We start from the raw sequence: 21,298 nt of genomic DNA, 5'->3' as shown, positions 1-21,298 counted from the left end.
AGAGAGAGAGAAATTCTTGCTCTTGAAATTCAGAAAGAGTGATGGGAGATGGGACCAACATCTCCTGTATAGCATAAATTCGATCTTTTCGTGGACGACACGATCCGAGTGTGCCGCTCACCTCTCACACAAACTCTCTCTCTCTCTCTCTCTCTCTCGCTGTCTGTCGTCAAATGGAGATGGGTGAGCAGTACGGAGTGCCGGATCTACGACAGTTGATGGGTGGAAGAACCCTTTTCCCGGCAGTCCCCCAAGCTGCAGAGGCACTCCCCAGCAACAGAGATCTGAGAACAGACCAGCATTATGAAATGATGATGATGATGGGTGGTCGCGGTCGCGGTCGCCAGGTTGTAGGCGAGTCGATGTTGCCTCTTGCAGTTGTGGATTTTCATTCTGATCATCATCATCATCATCATTCAACCTCTCCTTCTACTACTACTGCTGCACCAGAACCACCTCCTTCTGCTTCTGCTATATCTGGGTTTGAAAAAGAAACTTCTTGCATTGGAGGTGACAGTATTGGAAATGGTAGGTGGCCCCGGCAAGAAACCCTCACCCTTCTGGAGATCAGATCTCTTCTTGATCCAAAGTTCAAAGAAGCTAATCAGAAAGGACCCTTGTGGGATGAAGTCTCTAGGTATGTCTGTCTGTCTCTCTGTCACCCATTGAATTAAATCTTGTGTTCTAACCAACAACAATATCAATGGCTTTTCTGTTTTTTCCTTTTCCTGTTGGTTTTCATTCCAGAACCCAAAACCCTTTTTAAGCACTCTTTCTTTTCTTTCTATTTTTTGTGTTCAGAGAATGACAGCCCCTTGAAGTTTACTTACTTAATTAATTAGAGCCTAGTTAGACTAGAGGCCCGGCCAAGTGTGTATCATATCCTTCCCTTCTTAATTATGTGGGAAGAAGGAAGAAATTAAATCTGCTCTAGCTTATTCGAAAGCCTAGATCTTAGCATTTGGTAGTGTTGTTATATATATATATATATATATATATATATTTTTTTTTTTTGGAGTGATTATTTATGAGGGGAATTGGGTGTTGCAGGATAATGGCAGAGGAACATGGGTACCAAAGGAGTGGAAAGAAATGTAGAGAGAAATTCGAGAACTTGTACAAGTACTACAAGAAGACCAAGGAGAGTAAAGCTGGAAGACAAGACGGTAAGCACTACAGGTTCTTTCGTCAACTTGAAGCTCTCTATGGAGAGAGAGAAAGAGACAGAGAAAGAGACACAACCAGTAGTAGTACTCCACCACCACCAGTGCCAGCAGCAGCAGCAGCCTCAGAGACCTTTCGATTTCAAGCGAATCAAGTAGTAGTAGTACAAGAAGCCTTACAATCACAGCAGAAGAAGCACTGCCCCTGCGATGAGACCACCCTCATCACCCTTTCTAATTGCTCGGAGGAGGATTTCGACACTTCTTCATCCTCAGAAGACTCGGTGGAAATCCAAAAGAAGAAACTGAAGATGCAACAAGACAACAACCAGACTCATCATAAGAGCAGAGGCCGAAAGAGTTGGAAGGTGAAGATAAGAGAGTTCGTGGACTCACAAATGAGGAAGTTAGTGGAGACACAAGAAGCATGGTTGGAGAAGATGTTGAAGACTCTTGAAAGCAAAGAACAAGAGAGGATTTCTAGAGAGGAAGCATGGAGGAAGGAAGAGACAAACCGTTTGGGTAAAGAATACAAATTTTGGGCTCATGAACGAGCTTGGGTCGAAGCTCGAGATGCTGCTTTAATGGATGCCTTGCATAAATTTACTGCTGCCAAAGAAGCCAATAATAAGGATTCCAATTCATCGCCGCCTGACTATGAAAATGAAAGCGAGACGCCTCGACCCGCCGCAATGATTGCACCACCCTCAACAATAACTGCGGTCGTTGGTTGGGAAGAACAACACAAGAAGAGACGCAAAGACAATTCAAGAACAATGGCTTCTTCCTTCCTTAATCATCTACATCTACCTTTCAGACATGGAGGAGGAACTCATGAGGAACAAAGACCAGACACCTCTCCTCCTTCTCCTTCTCCTTCTAACTCTAATGTCGTTGCACGTACTACTAGTACACCAGGAGTGCATGATAGCTGCTTTCGATATCTGATGAATGAAGAGGAGCCCTTGTGGGAGAATTATGATGTCAAACTCAACAAAGGACACAACTCCTAATTTTACTGCAAGAAGCTAGGGGCTAGTAGGATTACCCCTAATTTCTTCTGTTTTTCTTTTCATTTTCTTATGATGTTCTTCAAGAATCTAGAGAGAGCTATAGAGAGAGAGAGAGAGAGAGAGAGAGGCATGGAAATTGACAAAGTGCTTCTCGATCTTATCCGGGGAATGAGTCTGTGTGTTTTGTTTGGGTGAGAGAAATTCAAATGGCTGACTTAAGGATTAATTTTATGTAAAATCTAATGTGAAGGGGATTTTAAGTAGGCCCTTAGTCTCTCATAGAAATCAAACGATTTCCTGATGACGGTGGCAGGTAATCATTTTTTACTTTGATTATAGCTCTGATACCACTAATAAGAACATAGGAGAATTAAACCCTAGCTTACAAGGAAAACTCAAGACCATATCAATCCACATCAAATACCTCCATATAACTGATATGGGGATCTTAACAAGAAGACTCAAATAATGTTGACCGGGGTTTTAGAAGTCATGGAAGATATAAGTTTTGTAGGGACCATAGATATACTTCCAATCAATCTTGTTGTCATTAATAAGTTTATGTTTTATATTTTCCATAGGAATGTGATGTGTTGTCGATTATGTCAGATAGGAACCTCCGGTCTGTTCCTTCAAAGGACTCTGAGAAGCTTCATGGTTAGGAACCCAGACTTCGAGGACATCACAAGAAAGCACTGGTGGTGGTGGTGGTGGTGCCAGATCCACCACCGGTGGCAACAGTAGCTCTCACTCTCTCACAGAGAAGGTGAAAGTGAAAGTGTGACAAAGACAGAGAGGTGCATACTTTGTGTTACATTTGATTTGACACCTCAGTTCGTACTGAATAAACATATGGTCTACAAAAAATACATACATGGTTCGCTGTTCACTTGCTCAGGCTTCACTTCTCAAACTAGGAATTTCTTGACTTTCTAAATCAAAAGCTTCTTTGCTTTTTTCTTCTTTCCTTTTTGTTTTCTTTTACATGGTTTCCTTTTGAAGTTTCTCTCCCCTGACTCCTCAGTCCTGAGCCGCTGAGCGAGGATGACTTGAATCCGTTTATAAGTTTTAACTTTGTTCCTTCGATCATTCAAAACCTTGCCATCTTGCAGAACTGTGGAATAATGGAACCAAACCATTTAGGGGAAAAAAAAGGGTAGTTATGGTTATATAATGAAGAATGGAAATGGTCCAAATGAAGATAGAGGAGGTCGATCAGCTGCATTTATTAATGGTTCAAGTTAACATGTTCTTGTTTTCCCGTTAGACCCTGGTTTCTTTTTTGATTAAAATGAAAAAAAAAACTGAAACTGAAGCATTGGATAATAGACCAGTTTAAGTGTTTAACATGGAAAAAACATCATCACCAATTCCCTAAAACAGCAGTGTGGTTCAATTCGGGGCTGAGAGCTTGACACGTAGAAGATGTTAAATCCAATGGTGTCAAGCTCAGGAAAGAAAAAAAAAATTGGATCAATCGAGCTCAGCACTGTTTAATTTAGCATCTTACACGTGTCGAGCTCTCAGTCCTGACTCCTGAACTACATCGCACTTTGCATTGCACTTTCAAGGAATTGGAGAGGATTTAATATGGATTTAAATCCTCTCCAATTCCCCAATGGTGCAATGCAGTGCACTTCGGGGTGGAGAGGTAGACACTGGCAAGCGCGATATCCAATGGTCCCACCTCATTAATCTTTTTTTTTTTTTTTCTTAAGCTCGGCACCGTTGGATGTTATGTCTGCTAGGTGTCGACTTCTCCATCCCAAACTGCACTGCATTACACCATTGGGGAATTGGAGAGGATTTTTTTTTCTATTTCCATGGGTTCCTAATAATGTTTTGGGATGTGGTCGTTCTTGGAGCGTGGCCTACGCTAGTGGCTCCATGTGTCTATCTCTCTCTTCTCTATGTTAGAAGAAATCTTTATGGAGAAGAGAGATAGACATATGGAAGTGCTAGCATAGGCCATGGTCTGACACAATATTTTTATCCTTAATATTTGCTCATACAATTGAGTTTTAGGGATTGCAATCCTTGACCCAACTGGCTTCGACCAACCTACCATAATATATGTTGGTATCATCGATCACAAATGAGAGAGGCTACTACAAAAGTCCGGACATTTCAAGTTGGAGAAAGTTCCTTGCTATAAAAGATATATTTGCGAATCTCTTCATCCACCATGATGTCACCCTATGATTGGACTCTTAGAAGGTATTCATCCTTAAATTCCCACCATCTATTGTACATGGTCAAAAGTGCCTCTTTGGGGACCAATCCAACGCTTCAAATTCGTGGCTTAAAAGATTCTTTCTTGATCTTGGATGAAGGAAAACTCCACCCATAAATTTTTTTGTCTCATTTGCATCCCCATGAAAGAAAAGCTTTGGTGTACTCGACTACCATTTTGGTAACATCTGACTAATTTTTTTGTTTCTGAATGAAACTGTTTTTTAAAATTAAGCTAGGCTTGGGACAATTAACTATCTTTATTTTCTCCCTATGACATTTCACTTGGCAACTAGATTTGGTGTTAAGATATATCCCACAGCTCCTTATCTACCTCAAAAATTTCAGCCTAATCCAAATTATACACATGAAAAAAGCTAAACTTATTTGATCAGATTATTGGATCGTTTGTTTTTCTTGAAATATCATTAGTTTCTATTTTTACACACATCTTTTTTGGGAGAAAGAATGCGATGTTGTACCTCGGTGTGAATGTACCTACGTCCAAACAGCTTAGTGCAAAAAGATCGGCGCACCCCCTGGTCCTTTCCGCCTTTCCAGGGGGTGCATCGGTCTTTTTGCATTAGGCTATGTTTGGGCGCAGGTACACACACTGCACGCAACAACCTGATTAGTGTTCCTTTTTACCAATTTTTTTAAAGAGGTCTACCCCCAATGTGGTATAGGGGTTATGTCTCGTAAGAAATTTAATATACCTCTTCTACAAATGGCTCGTAATGTTGCATCTCTTCTGAAACTAGAACCTTTATCATGTAAATAAAAAAATAGTTTAAAAATCGAATGTAAAAGCTAAAAATCTAGACCTTTGAAAATACATAAGAACAATGCGTCACACTTTTTGACACCAAAGTTTACTTGTACATAATCCACTCGGATCTTTCCTAACTATATAGTTGAAAATTGCCACATCATATGCTATATGGCGGAAATTAAGTGTGCAATTATCCTTAGCTTAGCAAAACACCCACTCTATGTATTACAAATTTGTTAGACTTAAACTAAGTATAAACTTTAAGGCTACATTTTCTCTATTTCTTATTCTGATCATGTGGGTCTCATGTGGATCCCATATGTATGATACCATTCTCCAGATTTTTCATTAATGTAACCGTTCTTGCATTGGCATCATCAAAACCCTCTCCTTTTTCTTTTTCATTTTGAATTATTTTTCTCCCAAGTCCCGATCCCTCCTCCTTAGGGATGTAAATTGATCGAATTCAGCTCAGATAGTGTTGTATCCATATCCGCATCCGATTAGTTTTTGAACGGATTTGCATAGTATTAAACGGATACGGATCGGATATTTTATCCGTTTATATGTAAAAAATAAAATTTTTATTTAGCTATTCGCTGGGATGGATTTAAAATTATTCCAAGATGTCCACCCTTTTAGCCCATTTCATGGTTTGTCCCAACAGATTGCATAGATAAATAGTCAACTTAAATACCGAAACACACAGATAGAAATTTTATTATTAAGGCTGGGCCATGGGTAAATCCGGAAACAACCTAGCTGAACCCATCCAATCCCACCAAATTGCAGCTCCAAGGCATCAATGATGTGCAATGTAAAGTTCTTTCAATCTTCTATGTAATCTCTCTCTCTCTCTCTCTCTCTCTCTCTCTCTCTCTCTCTCTCTCTCTCTCTGCAAACACGAAGCACAGAAATATACAGATTCATTGCGGAGCACGGTGAGGTGGGGTGTGGTGGCTGACTGGCTGGGCAGGGTGAGGTTGGGTGCCTTCTAAATCCCGTGAAGAAGAAAAAGATGTAGACATTAGGGAGAAGGTTGGAATTTCAAGTTTTAAGTTAACCGTATTAAACATTAGGGGGAAGTTTGATATTTTTAAAGTTTTTGGGGGTATCTGTGTAATTAAGCTTAAATCCAGGGGGTGTCCGTGAAATTTACCCAAATAATATTAATGCCAGCATATCCCTTTGGATTATCCGTTTTTATTTTTGCTAGATTAATCAAAGTGGTTGTTGCCAATGTTTTTACATCAATCACTTTATATTGCAGTGTCCAATTTGTATATTTTATCGTATTAATAAAGCATGGATCATATGGTAGCAGATTTGATGTTTGATGTTATGCTTCAACAAGTCTATGAGCACTCTTGACTCTCTCTCTCTCTCTCTCTGAATGAAATTGTCATACACAAGCATCATTGGAGGAATCAGTATCCCCTCCAATTCGCTGCTCCTTTCAATTCCTTCAATCCTTCATATGAGGGCAGAAATGAGCACCCTACCCCTTGCCCAAAAACACTGTCCAAAGTGGGTTCCACTCCTCCTATTAGAGGAATTGAAGGAATTGGAGATGCCCGCCAATTGGAGGTGATAATTATTCTCTTCGGAGAGAATTAGCATATTTACTTAGAAAGCGACAAAAAAAGCGACGTATTGCCTAAGGTGAAGGCAGGTAGGAATCAACCGTTAGATTTAAGGACAGCACTATCAAAATATGAGAAAACCATCAAAATCCACAATTAGAGAGTCAGGGTTTTTCGGCATCATCTCTCAAATTTTTTTTTTTATGGCTTATTTTTTTAAAAAAAATTTATTAATCAAAATATTTTTTATAAACTATTAGACATAATAGAGTATAGAATGAGAAATCATTTGAAAAATTGTTATGCGTAAACAATTTTTAGTGGTAGGTGAAAAAATTCCCCATCACCCATCTTTTTTTCCAAATCAACACATAAACGTCAGGTGAAGAAATTCTCCCAAATCAAGAGAGCAATATTTCAATCTCCTGTGGTTGAGATTAATTAACTCACTTTGATAACTAATGGGTATTTTTGAATATTTTAGGGATTTATAGTATTTATCCCATCTATTGATAGAATCAAGGATTATCATCCCAGATAGAGACGCTTGAATCAGTCTCTACTCTCCAGCAAATTAAATAAGTTCTTCTAAGTGATCCTTTATTTTGTGTATACCTTTCCAGCTCCAGGAGCTATTAGCTAGGTTTTTGGAATTGATATGGTGTACTTATGATGGAATTGCAATTGAGACACTCTTAATCAGAGTTGTTCTTCCAGCTGCGAGTGAGAACAGATTGCTTTTCCAACTGTCAAAGTCTTTTTGGAACCCTTTCAACTAACAGATGGAAATGATTTGCTTTTGAATCTATGCAAACAGAAGTTTAAAACTAGATATGGGACTTTCCTTTCTATTTCAGGGCGGAGGGGTGGCGTGTCCGGTGCGATGGAGTGATTTTTCTCCAAAAAATAAATATACAATTAAGGGAGATTGTTGCCACGCTGCATAGTGCATAGGGCAATGAGAGCACACTCAAGGAATCCAATAGGGTGGGATTTTTCACTTCACAGGGGTGGGGTGGTCATTTCACCCTTCTTGTGTCTTATGTCATGCAGTCTAACAAGTAGGGATGTATGTGAATAGCCAAAATCCGTTTTCGTATCTGTGTCCGTATCCGTTTAGCATTATCCAAATTCGTTCGAAAGCTAAACGGATACGGATAGGCTATAGCTATCTGAAAAGTTATATTTACATGTAAACGGATAAAATATCCGATCCGTATCCGTGTCCGTATCCATTTAGCACTATCCGAATCCGTCCGAAAACTAAACGGATACGGATACGAACATAGCACTATCCGAACGGAATCCGATCCGTTTATATCCCTACTAACAAGTAACAACCTTCTTTTTCCCTTTCCCATTAAGAGAAAAGTGTCTCATGAGTCTTAAGGGTTTTCCTACACTCTCTCTCACTCATATAAGTGTATTTTTTTTAGGGGAAAGTTTTCATACGTGACCGTGTAAGCATGCACGGTCGTATCCCCACCCTCACAAAGAGTTGGAAAAATCGTAAACCCTCACCCATTAATTAATGCCTTGAAACTCCCACCCTCTCACATACACGGCTTACATTGCCGTGTATGAAAACTTTCCCCTTTTTTTTAATAATTTTTCCTTCTCCTAAAACATAAATTATAAAATTCGAGAAAAGGTTCTTTGAGCTGTTAGGGTGCAGGTACGCTAGCACCTTTGTGTCATCTCTCTCCTCCTCACATGAAATAACCTCGCTGCCCCCCCCCCCCCTTCCAAATATAAGACACCAATTTGTTGCACCTCATTTTTGCATTCCTCTCTGCCACTTGCTTAGAAAATCCTTCGGACCTTTGTGTCATCTCTCTCCTCCTCACATGAAATAACCTCGCTGCCCCCCCCCCAAATATAAGAAACCAATTTGTTGCACCTCATTTGTGCGTTCCTCTCTGCCACTTGCTAAGAAAATCCTTCGGACCTTTATCTATGCATACATGGCCGTTGTTGCACCGCACAATGCACACAGCAACGCTGCAGTTACAACAGCAGATAAAAAATGGAAACCCCCCCCCCCCCCCTCCCCCCTCTCAAAGGAAAATATTGTCTGACCTACACTTCCTAAGCAAATAGTTTTCTTCTCAATTTTCTTTTTCACCTAAAAAAATGAATAACAAATTTAAGGAAGGGTGCATAGAATTTACAACATTTCCAATACCCACCTTCTTACAATTAATGGGTAAAGGCTGGGCATGCCAATGTTGGTGCCCAACCTGAGTCTCAGTCTCTCTGTCCCACCACTATATGAAAAAATAACCCCCTCCCTCCCTATCCCATCCTCGGGCACAGCCACTAGCCCTCACCCTCTCCCTCTCCCTCTCCCTCTCCCTCTCCCTCTTCCTAATTTTATATTCATCTTTTTTAGAAAATATAAATTTTAATTTGAGTTCTTTTTTGTTGAGACCACAAAAAACAATTAAATATAAAGTTACCGGCATCATCTGATTCAGCAGTAGGTGGTAGTTTCTCCATCTGGCCTTCCCTGCCCATTTATGAGCAATACATATAATATTCCTAGAATTTTTTAGAAAAATTAACAAAAAAATACTTCTTAACATGATAAAATAATCTGCAAATAGCAATAATAAATCTTAGATTTAAAAGAACCAGTACTTTGGTCCTCGCAGCCAAATAAAACTGTATCTGCCGTGAAAAAAGTGTTGGGGAAGGGGATAGATCTCAGATTTGGACATTTTTGGCTCACACAAATTGCTAACACGAGTTTCTTTCCCTGCACTTTGGTTTCCAATTATGGCCAATATATGTTATACAGTGAGTCTGTATTTGTGTCCTCTTAATCAGATCTAAAGATAAAAAGAAAAAGGAAAGGTAACATATAAAGAACATACCCAAGAAATTAGCAAACTCAATGTTATTTACTACCACCAATTTTGCCAAAAGGTAGAGGCCATCACAAAGTAACAAAACCACAAAGGATAAACAAGTTCAAACAAGCAAAATACCCTACAAACTTATTCCTTCACTGTCTCTTACCAAACTCAATTAAACAAAAGAAAGAAACCTCTTTACCCCTCCCTAAAAAGAGGACGACATTGCTCACCATTTCCTCTTTTCCTATTTTAATAATCGTTAAAAATAAGGTGAGGACCCAAAACTTCATCAATATTTGTAGTCCTTGACATGGAGGCTCTCAGAGACACCTTCTCCCTCTCCAGCATCACCCTTATAGACACCAAGGGTTGCTTCTGAGTTTGCCTTGCACCTCTTGAGGAAAGCAGCCTGTGCCTTGTCCACGTTCTCTTCTTTCCCTTGCCATGCCTTGAGTGTGCTCTGCTGCAGGGCACGTCCAAAGGAGAATGTTAGAGTCCATGGCTTCTTACCTTGAAACTTGTTCATGGCGTTCAGATTCAGAGTTGCTTCCTCCTCACTCTGTCCACCAGACAAAAACACCACAGCAGGGACTGCTGGAGGCATTGTGCGCTGCAAGGTCCTCACGGTGTACTCAGCTACAACCTCTGGGGCTACCTTCTTTGACTCTGATCCAGGGGTCACCATGTTGGGCTTCAACAAAGTCCCCTCTAGCAGGACATGGTGGTCATTCAGTGCCTTGTAGCAGGCTGCAAGAACACGCTCGGATACATCGGCACACTTGTTAATGTCGTGAGGACCATCCACAAGGATTTCTGGCTCAACAATTGGAACCAAGCCATTCTCCTGGCAGATGATGGCATAACGTGCCAATCCATTGGCATTCTCATTGATGGCCAATTGAGATGGCTCAGTTGGGCTAATCTTGAGCACGGCACGCCACTTGGCAAACCGGGCACCAGCTTCATAGTACTTCTGGCAGCGTTGGGCAAGGCCATCAAGCCCCTGGGTGGTGGTCTCACCATTGGTCCCAGCAAGCTCAACTGTACCCTTGTCGACCTTGATGCCAGGAAGAACACCAGCTTCCTTCATGACATCGACGAAAGGCTTACCAGCGGCAGTCTTCTGGTAGAGGGTCTCCTCAAAGAGAATCACACCACTGAGGTATTGGAGAGCACCTGGAGTGCAGAAGAGAAGTTCACGAAGTGCCCGCCTGTTAGACTCAACGTTCTCAACATTGATGCTGGATAGACGCTTGCCAATAGTCCCAGTGGACTCATCAGCAGCAAGGATACCCTTTCCGGGGGTGCCAATGTAGGCAGCATTGGCAATAAGTTCATCTGCAACAAATGAAAGGAGGATCATTAACGTTTGAAAATAATTCATCAATTCCCAATAGCTACTAAAATGAATCAAAAGATTAGAAATATGGGAAATTCAAACCCTTGAACCATCAAAGAAAACAGAATCCAGGCAAACAGGAGAAACAGCAAATCTAAATAACCAATATCTTCAAATCAATGGGGCGGTCGAAACTGCAACTTACATGGACAAATATGGATTTTGAGAGATCAAGAAATAATTATTCTTAATTACTGGTGTGATTCATGGTATGTGCAAACCATCCTTCTAGGATAAAGTAAGGTCATACTGCTGGCTAAAACCAGGTTGGACATCCGTTTATCCTACTAGTCCTATGGACAAAAGGTTTCAATCTCTGGCTTTCGACTTGGAAGACAACCCAAGATGTTCACAGGAGGACACAATCACAACGTTTACTAAACCTTTATCCTCTGGCTGGATCAGAGAAGAGAATCATATAAAGATCCGAACTTGAATGACCATCACAATGAACTGTCAGATCTCTTTCTATTATTTATCTCTTCATCGTGCTTGGTGTACAGTAGCAGAAACCAAATAACTAAGAGAACGAAAAAGGAGAAAGCTACCATTGATCTATTCAAATTAACGACATTCCTACCATTCAAACAATCAATCGAACACTAGAAAGATCAATAAGATATATGAAAAGCATACTAGACTCGCAAAACCATTAGCGAGAGAAAACGTCAAAACCAAATAGCAAACACATCAAGGAATATCGCCAAATAAGAACGAAAATAAGAGATAACATGTTAAACAAGAGATCCCAAACGATCAAAAAGATAGCTACCACAGATCTGAATGATTAGAAACAAGAACAAGACAAAATGGATCTCAGATCTAACAAGGACCAACTAAATGAAATCAAGTAAGAAGGAAACCAAGAAACCTAGATCAATAACAGATACCAGTATACCACTAACAAGTGCTTTAGCTACTTAAACAAGATCTGATGATGACAGAGAGATAAAATCACAAAAACCAAGCGCAAACCCAATAAAAATCAAACGTAAAACATAACATAAACAGAGGAAGTGAGGAAGTAAGCCCATTACCATGGTATTTGCCCTTGTAGCAAGACATGTTTGAGATGTGTTGCAGAACGGAAGGCGAGAGAGAGATTTTCTTTTATCGCAATACAGAGGCAGAGGGGAAAAGGGCTGGCGGAAGAGACGAGAAGAAAAGCGTATATAAGAAGAGGGAGGATGACTTGGGGGTTGGGTTGGTTTCTATTTAGGTAGGCTCGAAAAAGACGGGTAGGTAGAGAGAGAAAGCGTTGTTATTGTCAATACCGAAAATGCTTTGTGACGTGCCTTAAAATAAGTCTCCAACACGTACAGTCAGGATACAATTTCTATTAAGGATTACCAAGTACGAAAAAGATCTGGATCGCACGTTATGGAAACGCTCCTTTAAGAAGCGTCTTTCTATAACTCTCCGCTACGCTCCACTCAATTCCTAGAAATAATTTACTTAAAAAAAATTCTAAAAATGGCTTCACACGTCAGCACCTCGCCTCCGGCGGTTTTGGCCTTTGCAAAGCGGTTTTCCGTCAGATACGTATCTGGGCCAAATTGTTTGACCGGGCTTTAGCTTAACTGGGCTTCGACTCTAGTCTGAGAAGTGTGGGCCTCCTCACTTATGAGGACAGTTGGTTTGGAGATCAATGCTTTCTCTCTCCCCAGAGTAATTCTATACCCTTCAGATCTAATCATTTTGAAAAAAAATTAGAAAAATTAATCATTCTTTTAAGAATAATAATTTAATATAAGGCTTTAAGGGTCTGAATGGCAACGTTTCTGTTCCAAAATACTTTTACCAAAAAAAATGTTCTGAAATACTGTTTCTGAATTAGAAACAAATTTTTTTTATATTTCTGTGATTTTGAAGTAATTCTATATCAACAAATATTATATGGTAAAACGGGAAAAAAATTTATTTCTACAACTAGGAAAAAAAAAGAAACATGTATGGATTACATGTCAAGAGAATAATGATGGCGGCAGTGGTGGAGTTGGTGGTGGTGGTATTGGAGGCGATGATGGTGGTGGTGATTCATGAATATCAAGTCTGTATCGTGCATATTTTTTGCTTCCAATTTATGTATCTGTTTTTTCGGAGTTTCTTTTTTTTTCGTTTCTCAAAACCTTGTCAAAACCATTTCTATTACGCGGTTCATTTAAAAAAAACACACACACAAAAACGGATTGAACAACACATACAAGATTTGTTCCATTTCTATCCTTAGAAACAGAAAATACCAAAAACAATTTTTTGAAAAATTACCATACAGACCCTTCATAGCGTATTGAAACAGTTCTAACTATGAAAAGTTATCATGAAATCAATGGCCCGGCAGCACACTGGACCAGACTATAAGTCTGGATGATAACATTACCATAACGGGTGAAAGTAAGCATAAGATGGGCCAGAAAAATCCAGGTTCTTAGGGCTAAATTCGAGAGAGGCCCATTGGAAGTATCTGAAAACCTTGGGAAGAGCTAAAACAACGGCTTCTTCTACCCTTCTGTCCAAGTAACCGCGGAGCCAATGGATTGTAAAAGGGAAGCGAGAAAAAAGAGGAAATTTTTTAAAAATAACTCACGAGTTTTGATTCGGACAGAGTACCTATGAACTAACCCCACAAGTTAATTAAGAGGAAACCAAAACCTATGGATGGTATTGGAAATGGTATTGGGAAGCTCCCTCTGCCCAAGTCCTGAGGTGAGAGATTTCGATTATGATTGATCAAAATCAACCAAAATCTTAGTAATTAGATTAAGAAAGAAGAACTGAAGAAGCAAAAAATTTCTATAAATTTTTTATTCAAAAGATTTATTGATCGTACACAAAAGGTTAGTTTCATTTTTTTGTTTTTTTTTTTATTAAAATAAATAAAAAAATATATTTATCAATGAACATTCATAAAAAAAGAAAAAAAGAGGGTAGTCACTTATGGAAAATTGTAGTTAATGGTTTTGAAAATCACAAGATAAATTCGGAGCCACCAATTTTTAAGCATTTTTTAATTTAATTTGTTGTTTTCATTCAAAGTTGAGAGAGTACACAGTAATGTCTATAATATTAGAACATGCATGGATATGCACGAATGTTTATCAATACAAAAAGGGGGTATTTGATTGATTTAATCGTTGACAATTGACATGTGGGCTAATGAAGACCATGTACTCTATCCAATGGTCGGAGTGGAGAATAGATACTTTATGTCATTTGAAAAATAAAGAGACTTTTGTAATAGAAATAATTCTCCTAAAAAAACAGTTATAGAAATTCCGTAATAATAGGAAACGGGTGACCGATTCCAATCCCATTTTTTAAATTATTGTAATAGAGAGACAGAGAGAGCTTTTGAACATTAGTTTCAGCCATGTATGTATTTGATTATCGAACATATCCATGCATGTACCAGTATTATAAACATTACTATGTGTACTCTCTCAACTTTGAACGAAAAAAAAATGAGTCAATTATCTTAGCTTGTTACATGTATCACCCATAATCTTAAGAACCCTGGACATCCTTTTGTGAGAAAAAAGGGTTAAGAATATATGTACAGTACTAATTATAAAGGAACCTATTAATGAATATGAAAGACCGCATAGCGCAGTGGATTAGCGCGTTTGACTTCGGATCAAAAGGTCGTGGGTTCGACTCCCACTGTGGTCGATGGCTTTCAACTGTAAGCAATTAAGGTAACACGTTCTATGTTTGGTCCATACCAAACAACGTTCTTTTTCTCTGTCTTAAGGGCGAAGGTTGGGCACGCCCAATGAATGAAGGAAGGATTCAGGTATTTATTATAAATGCTTTTGTACCCATTACCTAGTTAACAACACAAGAGAGTTATTTTTGGATGAAATTTTGCTACTACACTTGTAGCAATCTTCTCCGTTACCCCAAAGGATTGGTTCAGTTGGCAAAAGCCCAACTCCTCAAATAAGAAGTCATGAGTTCAAACCACTTCGGGGCTTACCCTCCCCCCGCCCTCCACTCTATTAAAGCTCTCCAATTTTAAAAAAATCTTTTCCATTATTTTCACTCTCAAGTCTCAACGAAACTACTCTATGATAAAAAAAAATAAAAAAATAATAATAATAATAAAAGAAAAATGTGTCTCTGAGCCTCAGGCATTTCCTATGCCCTCACACAAATAAAATTTTTTTTTTCCTCTCAAAAAGATAAATAAAAAATTTATTTCTTAAAAATGGTAGGAAATGTTGTAGGTTCAAAGAAGTGTTTCCCCATAAAAAGTTTAATGAAAATTTATTCCTGACACGAATGATGCTAAAGACATTCCAATATTGAGAAGATGAGAAAATTCACTGAAGGAGGATGAGAAAACATTGAGCTTAATACCAATTGGAGAGGGATTCTCAACAAAAATATATTTTTATTTTACAATTTTGTTTCTTAGAGCATTTTTTGGACTAGTTCATTCGGTGGACAAAAAAAGTCAACTGGGAATTACCAAACAAAATTCCACTCCTAAAGTATTCACCGTAGAACAAAAATCATCAGAATCACTATCAAAAAATAACGTTATCAAGTAGGATCAGGATCGTCTACGGCCTGCCTACCCGTAGCAGCCTGCTGCCATAGCAGTGCCCTAATGAGGCACGGTGCAATGACCGCCTTACCCTTGCTCGACGGTCATTGCGTCGTGCCACATTAGGGCACTACTATGGCAGCAGGCAGGCCGTAGACGATCTGAATTCTACCAAGCTGGCCTTTTAAACCTTCTCACAATTGTTTTTTCACTTAAAAGTCGGTTTTGGATTGCTGCTTAGGAGGCATCCTGGATCAGCCAGCATCAAAAGAGGAATTTCTTCTTTGTATTCTATATTTGACCGGAGAGAAAGAATATGGAGATTGCTTCATTAATCTCCTAGAAGATAAGTCTATTTCGATGTTTTTTCAGATGGACTAGGGCTACTTTCAATCCTTTCAAGCGCAATCTCTATGTGTAGTCTTCTTGCTATGTTATAATTTGGACTCCCCCCCCTCTCCCCCTCTTTTTTCCCTCTTACGGGTTGCAAGAAAAAGAAATGGAACCTTGATGTCAATGCTCAGGAGGGATGACTCGAGACTCGGGCTGAAAAAAGAGAATGCTGAATGAGAAAAAATCGCATTCCAAAATGAGCTACATTCTTAGTCACATTCCAAGGATTTGAGAACGGAATGTTTATCCAACGCCTTTTACAATCACTTATTTAAGGTTCTTGTGGCTCGCAATTCCAATTGTTTTGAATTACATACCATCACATCAGTCATTTCTTCATAAAGAACCGTCCTGTAGGGAAAAAGATTAAATGTAGTACCCGATTTCTCTTAACCCATGGTGACGAGAGAATCTCTTCATCCATAGGATCTGACCCTCTAATTGGATTGCAGAAGGGTATTTCGAACTTTCAAGAATAGAGGGCATGACTTCATTCAATCTTCCCAGAGTCCAATCATAACATCAAAACACCATCGGTGAGGAGATTTTCTATTCACCTAGAGTGAACAAAATCTAAATCCTTTTATACAGAAATCACCATGTCCTCTCTCAAGGTTGATCTCTTTGATTTCAGATTCAAGGTGGGGATGAAGTGGCTACTCAAACAAGGCACTAGGTAGGAGTCCTCACCTCATCCCATGTCAATTGAATGTGTGTGGCTAACCCAATTCAATTAGGAATAATGGTCACCTGAGTTTGGGGTTTGCTTGGTATTTTAAGTCAAGCCCATCAGGGGCCCATGATGGGGCCAAGATGGCAAAATGTCTTAACACTCTTCATCCAAAATCCAAACTTTGCATCTGCAAGTCCACCTGACCAGGGGATGGATACTGAAATCATCTCCTACCCAAACCGGACCAGGTAATACCTACCACCACTAAGGGAGTGGGACAACCAACTCTGTGGAGTGGCTTGATGCTAGTTTGCCAAACCCATCTCCCTTTTCTGAGCAGGTATGTAGGGTATGTGCTGCGAACTAGTGATTCTCTCTCTCTCTCTCTCTCTCTTTAATTTTTATATAAAGTCTTTGAATCGAAATTGGAATAGGTCAAGATTGGACAAGAATCGATCAAAACCCTAGAAAATGGGATCAAGAAGAATTAAAGATTGTCATAGATATTTTAGATTTTAGAATATTCGATTAAAAAATCTTGTAGATTAAATAGAAAAAAAAAATATCCTAAATACATTCATGATTAATTCGAAAAAGAGTTTTGAGAATCAAGCATAATCGAAATCAGGTGATTTACTCGATTCCAATCCAATTCTTTTCATAAGGCATCAATCTTAATATCCAAATAAAGGATTATTATCCTCTCCAATTCCCTATAGCTCGGCAGTGCGACAGTGCTAGTGTGGATGTCTGACACATGGCAGTTTGGACATCCAATGGTATGAGCTCAACCTAGTCAATGAGCTCGGATCATTGGATGTCCGCAACTCGGACATCCACACTAGCACTGCCAAACTATAGCGAATTGGAGAGGATAATTTTCTCCAAATAAACACCTAAGTTCGTTTCAAAACACATCTGAATTTTTAAAACTGTTCCCTTAAAATAAAGGTCTTCTATTTAAACCTCTTAACCTTGAACCCACCAAACCTCCTCCCCCCAATTTTTTTTATGAAACATTATAAACAATGAAATATGGAAAAATGGAACTCAGAAATGTTTGACATAATAACTTGAAGGGAGAATGTTTTCGGTGCCGCAACGCAGGGTGTGCCCAGGCACATAGGCAACCTGTGCAGGGGAGTAGGGTGGTCATTGCGCCCACCCCCATGTGCCCAAGCGCAGCCTGCACTGCGGCACAAAGAACAGCGCCCCTAACTTGAATTAGTCCTCCTAAGCACACCTTCTAAAAGTCAAGGTAAAGATTATCTAAATACTGTGGAATGCCAATCACTGTCAAACTTTCTGACCCATTCTTATATTCACAACTAAAAATTGTCATTGCAGTTGAATTCATGCACTAATCATGAATTTCCCACCTAAACTGGTGTAATTTGTCAATGCTACTACAGAATAAATCTAGACCAATTCAAATTATCATGACTTACCAAACACATAAAAATTTCAAATTTTTATAAAGGTCCTCTATCCATCTTTAAGATCTTTTTTTCCCCTGTTTTCACTTTGGTTTTGAGTTTAAATTACTTTGGTAACAGTTAAACCAAGCGTTTCAAAACACGGAATCGGAGATCGAATCAGTTCCCATTGATTAAACTGAATCTGTTCCAAGAACCATAGAAATCAACCTTCAAATCTGAAGATGAAAGGAAGAATATTGATGATCTATATATATATATATATATATATATACAGTCTTCTTTCTACCTCCCTAGCAATTCTAATAAAAGGAAGAGCTTGAAGTGCCTCACAAGTTCCCCCTCCCTCCCAACAAGAAAAGCCAAAACCTCTAACCGCACTTACACAAACTGACAAAGCCATACAATGATTGTTTAAAAAAGGATTGAATCATTATCAGGAGCTTTTTCAGGTTATCTTTTGTCGTGGGAAGCATAAAGCAAACAAACTTACAGTGAAAATCTTTCAAAGATCCTCAAAAACTCGTATGGTGGCTTTTCTTTTGCTTGATTGGTCTTTGTTCCTATTGACTTTATCTGAATTTTTTTTTTTTTCCGATTTTGGTTGAAGTTTGCTCCTTCTAATTACCATTTTGATTCACATAAGTTAACATCGCCATTGAAACATTTTCCTATGATCAGAACCAGTAAATGAAACGAAGAAACAATTCAAAGGCAACAACTTGTTCCCCATCCAAAAAAATGTTTTTTTTCCTCCTCTTATGATCAGAACCAGTACATGAAGAATAAGAAACAAAAATGACTCTGTAACAGTAATTCTGTATGGGTTCTTACAGATGGGTGAAGGGTTCAAAAATCAAACTTCAGAAATTCATAGAAAACTCTTTTTTTCGATAGTACCGACAGATCTTTCAATATATTCAAAAGATCATTTGCTGCATTTTATTTTCCTTCGTTGGTGTTTGCTCCTGTTGACTTTGTTTGTTTATTTTTAATTTTTGGTGGGAGCATGAAGCTTGATTCTCATAAATTAAGAGAGCCATTAAAGTAAGCATCTCTAATTAATGTGTATGTGTGTACACACACACAGAGAAAGAGAGAGAGAGAGAGAGAGAGAGCGAGATACAAAGAGAAGATAAGAGACGAACAAAGCTCCAGATATCAGTTCTGGTTGTATCTACAATTCAAATTTCAGCAACTCAAAATTTAGCTTGTTTCCCAGCCAAATTTCGTCTCTCCTCTTGTAATTAGAAATATTAAATGAAGAAAAAAAAGAAGGAAAGCCCCCAAAAAAAAAAAAAACAAAGAAGAAAAATTGAATCAGGAAGAGTAAAAATTTGTTTATGGGTTCTTACAGGCATAGATGAGTAAAGAGAACTCAACTTTTTCCTGCTCCTTCTGTACCAATTTCTCCTCCAACCACAAGCGGCTTTCCAATCCACTTCTTGTCCTAAACATGAAAACAGCATACCCAGATGCAGGATTGAAGAACCAGTCATGAACATCCCACATCATATCGACCAACAATCCATCCACGAAGATGGTTTCGTTCCCTCTGAAATTCCACTGCAACCTCTTCACCCGAATCACTTTCTTCTTATCGATGCAAACGGACAGAACTGGATACTTCAATCCCTCATTTTCACCGCTGCAACTGATCAGAATGTCGTGAGCCATTCCAGTATCACAGAATTGAGCCTTAGTTGAATAGAGGGTATTGCCTGTAAAGTGTTCTCTCCGGCAAACTAGAGAGAATTGGGCAATTGGGATTCCGCTTTTAAGCTTCTTGGCGACCACATCTTCGCTCATATCTCCAAGGAAGAGACCGACCTTTGAATCAACCACGACCACCACATAAAACCCGTTGGTGGGTTCAGGCCCTGAGTCATACTTGGCATTAGAGAGATCCCAAAGGGCTTCAATCTTCGAATTGCAGGATTCAAATGTCCGATTACCTTTCATTTTCCTGAAAAATCGAGAATTTGTGTTGACTTTCAGAGCAGATGAAGATGGGTCATCACCGACGTTGATGCTGAGGCCTTGGCCTGTGAGATTCTTGCACCAGGTGACTGTGATAAGAAGCTGCTTTTGGGTGGAAAGCTTGGTTTTGTAGAGACAGGTGACTGTGTTTTGGATCGAAGGAATCAAGCTTAAGGGACGACAAGCGAGGTTCGCAGGGGCCGAACAAGCAGAATCAGATACTTTTATGGCGTATTCGCCTAAACAAGAGGCTATATCTCTCATTGCAGAGACTAAACCAGTTTGAGCAAACTCTGATTTGGAAAGCTTAGACCTCAGAGAGAGAGAGAGAGAGAAAAAAATAGAGAACAGAGATTTAGAGGGCTGTAGAGTGAAGAGTAGGTCTTGTACCTTTACCTTCAATGCTAGGAAATGAGGAGATTAAAGATAAGACTAATTCTCTCTGCTTTTATCAACCCAAGCTGGCCTTTGTTCTTCTCCTCCTTCCACTTTTTCAGAAACAACCAGGAAAGAAGAAAAATGAAAGCAGGGGAGGAAGCCCAGCCTCTCTTTGCTAAATAGGATTCCCCTTCTCTGTTCCACCAAGCTCGAAAAACATTGAAGCCTGTGAGGAGAAGAAAAAGAATTTCTAGTTAATTTCTTTCTTTCTTTACTCTCCCTTGCCAGTCCAAGTCTCCCATGGATCTTAAAAAATTATGGAAGGAAAAGAAGAAAAATCTCACCAAAAGGAAAGAATAGATTGATGACGAACCCGGACTGATCTTACCAATATTGAGAAATGGTAACAGTTTCGTTATTCTTTATTTTGAAGTTTTGAATTAGGGAATCTCTCCTTTTGTTTCTTTACAAGTAGTTTTTGGATTTTCTTTTGAGAATGTTTCCAGATTAGTTTAAAAATAGGTTCTGACTTGTCAAATTAACCATCCAATCTATCTAACAACCAAACTATTAAAAAATAAAGAGTGATATCCTAAAACATTTCAATAATATCTTTTTGAGTAATTTGACTTTATTTTAAGTAATTTGGTTGTAACAAAGATTGGATTGGTAATTTGATTAATCAAAACCTATTTTTTTACTAATCTGGTATTGGTAGACCAAAACCCATTTTTTAATATTTGATAATTTTCCTTTTTTTTCCCTTAATTTTCCCATTGTATTAAGACATTTAATGGGAAAGACTAGTTCTTAATATATTTTGCATTGTGTTAAATTATCAAGTGATAATCTTGTTAAGATGACTCGAG

At 38.8% G+C, this 21,298-nt stretch overlaps 3 protein-coding genes and 1 non-coding gene across 4 annotated transcripts; 2 read left to right on the top strand and 2 right to left on the bottom strand.

Annotated features, from left to right (window-relative positions):
* Positions 1-8: 8 nt before the first annotated feature.
* On the top strand, positions 9-2,185 carry LOC122643624 (trihelix transcription factor PTL-like). The gene is made up of 3 exons (XM_043837234.1): positions 9-637; positions 1,051-1,244; positions 2,016-2,185. The coding sequence occupies exons 1-3, from the start codon at positions 174-176 to the stop codon at positions 2,174-2,176; spliced, it is 819 nt and encodes a 272-aa protein (XP_043693169.1). The 5' UTR covers positions 9-173; the 3' UTR covers positions 2,177-2,185.
* Positions 2,186-9,647: 7,462 nt separating this feature from the next.
* On the bottom strand, positions 9,648-12,179 carry LOC122663317 (fructose-bisphosphate aldolase 1, cytoplasmic). Its single transcript, XM_043859000.1, has 2 exons — positions 12,058-12,179; positions 9,648-10,959 (listed from the first exon to the last, which is right to left on the bottom strand). Exons 1-2 carry the CDS (start codon positions 12,083-12,085, stop codon positions 9,911-9,913), a joined length of 1,077 nt encoding a protein of 358 aa, XP_043714935.1. The 5' UTR covers positions 12,086-12,179; the 3' UTR covers positions 9,648-9,910.
* Positions 12,180-14,615: 2,436 nt separating this feature from the next.
* On the top strand, positions 14,616-14,689 carry TRNAR-UCG. Its single transcript has one exon. It is a non-coding gene; the product is annotated as a tRNA-Arg (tRNA).
* Positions 14,690-19,360: 4,671 nt separating this feature from the next.
* Positions 19,361-20,456, bottom strand: LOC122663328. The gene has a single exon (XM_043859011.1). It carries the CDS (start codon positions 20,313-20,315, stop codon positions 19,413-19,415), a length of 903 nt encoding a protein of 300 aa, XP_043714946.1. The 5' UTR covers positions 20,316-20,456; the 3' UTR covers positions 19,361-19,412.
* Between the last annotated feature and the right edge of the window lie 842 nt (positions 20,457-21,298).

The sequence above is a fragment of the Telopea speciosissima genome, chromosome 1 (genome assembly GCF_018873765.1).
Source record: "Telopea speciosissima isolate NSW1024214 ecotype Mountain lineage chromosome 1, Tspe_v1, whole genome shotgun sequence".
Taxonomy (NCBI): Eukaryota; Viridiplantae; Streptophyta; class Magnoliopsida; order Proteales; family Proteaceae; genus Telopea; species Telopea speciosissima.
This window is presented reverse-complemented; position numbering and strand designations above follow the sequence as displayed.